General features: G+C 45.5%; 1 protein-coding gene across 2 annotated transcripts; it reads right to left on the bottom strand.

Moving 5' to 3' along the window:
• Window positions 1-2,211: 2,211 nt before the first annotated feature.
• On the bottom strand, window positions 2,212-4,921 carry MRPS17 (mitochondrial ribosomal protein S17). 2 transcript variants are annotated; one of them, XM_081132290.1, is made up of 3 exons: window positions 4,835-4,921; window positions 4,118-4,260; window positions 2,212-2,641 (listed from the first exon to the last, which is right to left on the bottom strand). In XM_081132290.1, the coding sequence occupies exons 2-3, from the start codon at window positions 4,238-4,240 to the stop codon at window positions 2,372-2,374; spliced, it is 393 nt and encodes a 130-aa protein (XP_080988416.1). In that variant the 5' UTR covers window positions 4,241-4,260; window positions 4,835-4,921; the 3' UTR covers window positions 2,212-2,371. The 2 variants fall into 2 exon arrangements, with proteins under 2 accessions (XP_080988416.1, XP_080988417.1); XM_081132291.1 differs by lacking the exon at window positions 4,835-4,921 and adding an exon at window positions 4,711-4,833.
• Window positions 4,922-7,387: the final 2,466 nt, after the last annotated feature.

Below are 7,387 nucleotides of genomic sequence, written 5' to 3'. Positions count from 1 at the left end.
CGGCCCGGGCGGGGCGGGGCGGGGCGGGGGAGCGCGGCCGCTGCAGCGAGGGGCACGGCCGCCAGGGGGCGCAGGCGCGCGCCGCGGCGACCCGGTGCGCAGTGCGTCCTGGCACCGGGAGGCCCGGCAGCAGCGAGAAAGGAGCTGGGAGTCCAAGAATCAGTAACCTCCAGCAGCAGGAGCTGGTGCCAGAACAGGGTGCGCGGAGGAACACGGGCAAGGCTTGAGAGAAAAGGGTAATAATGTTGCTGGGGACTCCAGGGCCTGGAGGACAAAGATGGGAGGCAGGCTTCTTCCCGAATACCTTTAAAATTTTGTACTATGTAAATATATATTGCTTTTAAACATAAACAAAACCCACATGCATACAGCTTTAATAAAAGCATTCTGGATGGAAACGTACTCAAGTTCTCATAGGCTCGGAACTACACTGTTGTGTTCATCTCGGCAGCGGTTGGCAGGCTCTGGCTCCATCCCAGCCCAGCGGGGCAGGCTGTGAAAAGATTGGATCCACTGTGTCAAGTGTTGAAATGGAGAGGTTCACAAGATGGGAAGGGAGGATGGAGGGGAGAGCATGTAACCAGCAGTGGCTGTGAAGTGGGGGTTAGACACTCAGGAGCTGTCACAGCAGCGCATCCCAAGGGGGCAGAAGTTGACCAGTGGAAGAAGGGAGTACATTTCCCATCAGCAGGGAAACAACTTAAAGGCATGGGTCGGGATGGCACTGTTTGGGGAAAGTGCATCCTGCCCTAAGATAAAAGAGCCACAAATGTAACCATGAAAACTGCAACCAAGACAAGGCAGGCATTAAGGGAGCTAGACCGTGAGAGAAAGGGGGAGAAAAAGAGCAGCAGAAGTCCCATCCATTTCAAGGCCAGTGTGAATCTGCAGAGGCTGAGAGGAAAATGCCCCCACGACCAGGTAGCTGGGAGGTGTCTGCTATCAGGCAGGTCTCTGTAGGAGGGGTGGGAGCAGGAATTGGGCTTGTGGACTGAGGGGTTCTCTGAAGCTGGTAATATTGGAGGTGAAGGAAGCATTGGGGCTCAAGTGGTGCAGTTTTCTGACTGGGGCAATGTTTGAACACCTTCATATGGCAAGGAGCCACCAGGAAGGACAGAAGTAGATCCTGTGGATGGAGGAGTGGCAACAAGGATTTGCCCAGGGAGATCCATCTGTCTTTTAAAAGGCAGTGGAAAGGAGGTCAAGAGACACAGGGACAGGAGGCTGGAGTTTGTGTGGCTCAGAGTCCCTGATCTCAACTGACTTAGGCACAGTGAGGCTGTAGAGGCTCAATAAACCCACAAGGGAGGTTGAAGTGAGCTATCCCCAGGGCAAAAAAGACAGGTCCCAGTCCTGCACAGCAGGAGACAGGGCCTCTTCAAGGTAGTATCAATATGCCCTTGTAACTTTCTCACACATTTGCCCAATTTCTCAGCTCTATTCCAGGAGACAAATGCTTTCAAATCTATTTTCCTGAAATGTAAACTTGGTAGACATTTCTTTGCTGACCTTGCTTTTGTGTTATTTAGTATTAGGCCACTCATTCTGTATTTTTTCTCCATTATCATTTTGTTTTGCAGTTCCATTAACCCAGTGCTTTTTATTCGGGGAGGTACTCTTTATTTCACAGGTATGTGGATTAGGTAACTCAACAACACAGAATATGAGGCATCTTCCTGAAGCATAATTTTTGTACCACGATTTAAAAAAAAATCTTAAAAGGTAAGAATGATACATTAGAATATATGTAAACATTTAAAATATTTGAGCTCTTAGAGATGGCTTGGACAGATGTCCTGTCCCTTCCAGGATAGTTGGTACCACAAAGCCCCAGCTGCCAGAGACCTAGACAGCCTCAAACGCTTCCCTTTTATGTACCCTCCTTGGCACCAAGCCCTGAGACTTCTACTTTGGAACATCATCTGTCCAGCCTCTTTTCACCCTCCCTGCCCAACTCAGTTTACACCTTAGGACCAGTGTTCGAACAGGCCACTGTCTCCCCACCTCTAATCTTTCCCTTTCCAGTTCATGCCCTATATTGATGCTATCACTTGTATTGAAATGTGAATCTAATTATACCATTTTTTAAAATCCTCACCAAAGGATATGTTTATTGATTTCAGAGAGAGGAAGGGAGAGAGAAACATCAATGTGAGAGACAAGCATCGACTGGTTGCCTTCTGTACGCGCCCCGAAACATGACCATAAACCTTTTTGGAAAAATGTAACAAACCTTTTATTCATTTACTTTTAGCTGTTCCATAAATACCGGAAGAGAAACTGATCAGTGTTTAATGAAACTTAGAAAAATTTCTTTTCCTTCTAGCAAACTTAAAAATCTTTCCTTTTGGCTTACTTTTCTAATCCTCCTTCACTGTTCTGATGAGATACTGTGTTCTTCCAGAGTTTTGGTTAGACGGGTGGTTTCCAAACCAATTGGACTCTCCAGGTAGGTGGTTCCTGCGCAGGGTTTTCCAGTCACTGGATCTATGACTCGTCCAACTTTGAAAATGATCTCAGCCAGCTCATGTTTCACATGTTTCGTTCGTGGAACAGGTAAAGCTTTAAGAAGCACAATATCCCCAACTGTGCATTGCTGAAGAGCATCATGAGCAAAGTAGGTTTTTCGTTTATTAAAATACTGTAGAGAGAAGGAGGAACAAATCAGTAGTTCCCATCTGTGATCTGGCAATGCAGCACAGAGTATGAAAAGGTAATACACAGAAAATAAGCTGGGACTTGGGGGAAAAATGATAAAGTGCTTAAGGAGGCTTCCAATACAAAAATTAGCTGCTTAATTTTTGGAAAAAGCAATGACTTTCCCAGAGATGATCTTCTCTCCAAGCTCTCTAGTCTATTATCTTCAGCACCCTGGCTCTATCAATCACCATCCTTCTGTATACTATTTAAATTCTTCCAGCAGCATCTTCTCTCCGGCCCATATACATGCTACTGTCACCACTAGCTGTGTAATTTAAGACAAATCACTTAACGCCTAGCTCAGTTTTTTTTTTCCATCATAAAATGAGGCCCTAATATCTGCACCTCTAAAAGTACCAAGAGAATTAAACATTATAATGTACATACAGCACTTAGCTACATGCCTGGCTCAAAGTATTGCAAACAAGCTACAGATAACCAGGATCATCTATTCCTCAAGACAACCCCACCACAGCAGGTATTCCCACCCACAGATGAGAAAAACAGGCTCAAGGAGGTTAATCAACGTGCACAGCTAGTAAACAACAGAGTCAGTACTCAAACTAAAGTCTTCTGATTTTAAGGTCAATGATCATGCCATCACTTTTCAGCTTACTTCTGTGCTCTTGATCCCAGATAACAGCTGGCCTTTCTACTAACCTTGAATGCAAAACATCCTTGGCACTTCCCCCTCCCTCCTTTATACATCTAACAAATCAAGGACTCTGTCCTTTCTGAAATCTACTTTTCCCGATACATCCCCATTGCTCCAAGGAGTGTTCAGGTCCTTATCATTTCCACCTTAGACTTTTGCAATGGCCAACTTACCCATTTCCTTACCTCTAACCTGCATCCCTACCCATCTCCAAGTCTGTCTTTCCTTTGCTTATACAATGAAACCCAAAATACAACATCAAAGGCCCTTCACAGTCCAGCTCTGAATGTTCTTGCACCCATTCAACAGTGCCTTAGTGCCAAACTGCGCCAAACTCTGTTCCTATAAATGTCATACTCTCTCAAGGCTAAAAGAACTTCCACAAATTACTCATCATGGCCAGAATGACTTCCCCCAACCTGGTTCTCTGGATAAAATCCTTTTTGAGGTTCAGCTCAAATGTCTTTTAACAGAGGATGTGCTCCTTCAGCAACCTGGGAAGGAAGAATGAGGGTGCGGCTCTCTGCTCCCACAATATGTTGCACATAGAAAGACGACAGCACTTACCAGATTGAATTGAAATGAACTCTGTGTGTCCTTACAATGCGAGTATAAACCATGAATAACTGACTTTGTTAACCAGCCCCAGTACCTGGTTTGCAGCAGATGCTCAATGCAGTGTTACAGGGAGGTGTTTTTCTGCTCAGAACCCAGAATGTGTTGGTGATTTATCAGTGCCAACTCAAAATGGATGTTTCTCACCTTTAATAAATACGGATCCAGAACAAGCCTGGTTACTCTCACTTTGGCAGTCTTCTGCATTGCTGTCCCAATCACTTTCCCCACAATCCATTTGGCATGGACGGATGAACGAGCTACTGACATTTTGGGTAGGCTTGGGTCACCTGAAAAACAAATTTCAAAGTTTAATATCCCGGTGGTTATGACTCGCTGAATGAATTCTGTCCCTAGAACTGCCCAAGTTCAGACACAGCTTTTGTTGGCCTTCCGGCACCACCCCCGAGAGATGCTTACACGCCTCCATGTTTGCTTCATTCCCCAACCTCCCACCTTTACATTGTTTACAAGGCTGTAAGTTTAACCGCTCTAAGCCTCAGTTTCCCCCTCTGCAAAATGGGAATAACAGCAGGGCCTATTCCCAGGGGTGTTCGGGGGCGTTCAACGCGAGCGGACGCTGCCTTTACTGGGGTCTCTCATTTCCCTGCACGCGGCCCGAGGCGGAGGCGGAGCGCGGGGCTGTCCCCGCAGCGAAGGGGACGTGACTTTGGGCTGCTTTCGGTCAGTCAATACTACGTGCATCCCACTCCGCTTGGGGAAGGCTGGGGGCGACCGACCCTTCCGCCCCGGCTGACAGTCCCGAGGTCCGGAGCCTCGCCTCGCCCCGAGCGCTTCCACCCGGTAGCGCGCCCCCCCCCCACATCCCACCCCCTGCGGGGGCAGCGCGTGGCCCGCACTCACCTCCCGACCCTAAAACCCAGCGCGCAGGTCGCAGAGAGCCGGTCGGTGCGTAGTTGCGTCACGCCGCACGCGGGTGGCTCCGCCTCGGACCGCCCCTCTCGGCCTGGGCGGGGTTAAAGGCAGGACCCCGCCCACTCCCCCTTAAAGGGCGCCCCGGGCCGTGAGTCGCCCGGGAGCGGGGGGCGGGGCCTTCTGGCCTTTTCTTATCCCGTTTGGTTTCCTCTTCTTCCGTTGAGCTCCCTCCCAAGTATTGGACAAGGCCTCCGAAATCAGAGGAGCTTCATTAACTCATCTAATACTGAAACATCGGATGCAACTAAATGTTGAGACTTAACTACTGAAGCATTTCTGCCACCACAGCCTGCTGTCCCAATCACTTTCACTGCTGGGACAATGATAAACCTCCGTAGCTTTTTATGAATTTAGGTGTAATATTTCTCAGTATCTGGGAGATGGTTGGAAGTCCTGTGTGGGTACATATATACTTGCCAATTATGAAGGAGTTAGACGGGCCGTGAGCGGGCTGCTTCATGCTGCTTTCTCAGACAGAGGGAAATCTGGAATGTATTATTAGGCTCTTGTTCAGGAATTGCTAAGAGGAACAGAAAACAACAGGCTACTAGCACAATTCGACGGCCAACCTATGGATATGGTCAATTGTTTTTGATCACTGAAACATCTTAGTAACTGTTGAGGGAAGGCTGGGAAAATCATCCATCCATATGTTAGTCTCTCCCACACTTCTTTCTTAGCAAACATTTCTAGAAAACTTTTTCTCACTCTGTGCTAGGCACTGGGGACAAAAAAAATGAATCAAAGGAGGCCCCTACTCTCAAAATAACCACAGTCTAGTAAGGACAGGTGAGTAAAGAAACAATTATAAAACAAGCAGGAGTGATGAGAGCCTTAAGAAAGGAGTGCCTAACTTTGCAGAGAGAGGGGAATGATCAATACACAGCCCCGGGCCAGGGAACCAGAGGAGAGGGACATGGGATGTAGGGGGTGAAACTCAAGGCTTAAAGAAGAGCATGTGCAGAGGTGCCTGGGTGTGAGAGAATGTAGTATGATAAGCAGGAGTCTGGGACTGCGACAATATAGGGTGAGGGAAAGAGTGGTAGGGACTGGAGCTGGACAGAGATAGCCCTCCACTCCAGAGGTGTAGAGGTTAGGGGTTAGAGCTTCAACATACATATGAATTTTGGGTGGACAATTCAGTCCATAACAATAAAATTAAAGGAGCAATAAAATTAAAGCCTTGTAATCTTAAATTTGAATTGGAAATACAGTATGAATAATTTATTTTTCTCAAAAAAAGTCTTTCCTAGAAAGTCTAGAAGCAATGACAACCTAGTAGCAATTAGTATACCAAGCACCCAGATTGTGGTATCTATATACCATTTCTCTCTAAAAGAAACCAAGGATCCTTGAGAAATGTCTGACTTCAGGTCTAGAGCAGAAGTGTATGAGTTAAACTTGGGACATCTCCTTGGGTCAGACATCAAAGGAGCTAACAAAGATAAATGGGATCAGGTCAAAAGCCAACCTGAAGGGGTTCTCATGGGTAAGATGAAATTATGTGAGCCTAAAAAGAATAATAATTGCAATGAATTAACATAAACTACATAAAAATCCATGAGTTTATAATGATACTTAAAAGCAAAACTTCATTGCTTACTTTTGGAGCTCCTTAGGGGACCAAGTCAATAGTTCAATAAATAAAAGGAAAGAATCACTATATCCTGAAATATAATACAAAGTACATGTCAGAATGATCAAATAATTCATGCATAAGGAATGACAGAATTGGAAAATTACTTTTTTTGCAATCATTAATAATGAATACTATTAAAAATGGTTAACAAAACCATTGAGTAAAATATCAGTGGGGAACTTTACAATAAAGAGAGCAGAATAATGCCACTTGAACCTCTAATTAATGTTTGCATTAGTAAAAGTAAATCAATTAGACATTATACATCCTTTGGTATAAAGGGAGGACTTTTGAATTCCACAAAGTTTTACATGTAAAATTTGGTATATATCTACAGGTCTCGGGGAGGGGGGGCATAGTCTATGGCTCTTACTAAACTCTCAAAGAGATCTGTGGTCCTGTTCCTCCCAAATTAAGAAATTACTGCCTTATACCCAGATTAATACAATAAACTCTTACTTAGTGTTCTAGCTCCTTCAGGCTTTTGATTAAAATCTATCCTAAACACTGCCACCCTGTTAATCTTCCCATTTTTGTAATAGCTCTGTAGCTTCAGCTCTACCTTCACCTTCAACTTAAAGAGTGAGTACTCCTCCTTTGCACCTAACTACAATTAATTTTTTAAAAGTTTTTTTTTTTTTACTGATTTTTAGAAAGAGAGAGGAAGAGAAAAAGAGAGAGAGAGAGAAACATCTATGTGAGAGTGAAACATCGATTGGCTACCTCCTGGATGCCCCCCTACTGGGGATTGAGCCTGTAACCCGGGCATGTGCCCTGACTGGGAATTGAACCTCAATCTCCTGAATCCTAGGTCAATGCTCAACTGCTGTCCCATGCCCAGC

This window comes from Miniopterus schreibersii (assembly GCF_964146895.1).
Source record: "Miniopterus schreibersii genome assembly, chromosome: 3".
Taxonomy (NCBI): domain Eukaryota; kingdom Metazoa; phylum Chordata; class Mammalia; order Chiroptera; family Miniopteridae; genus Miniopterus; species Miniopterus schreibersii.
This window is presented reverse-complemented; position numbering and strand designations above follow the sequence as displayed.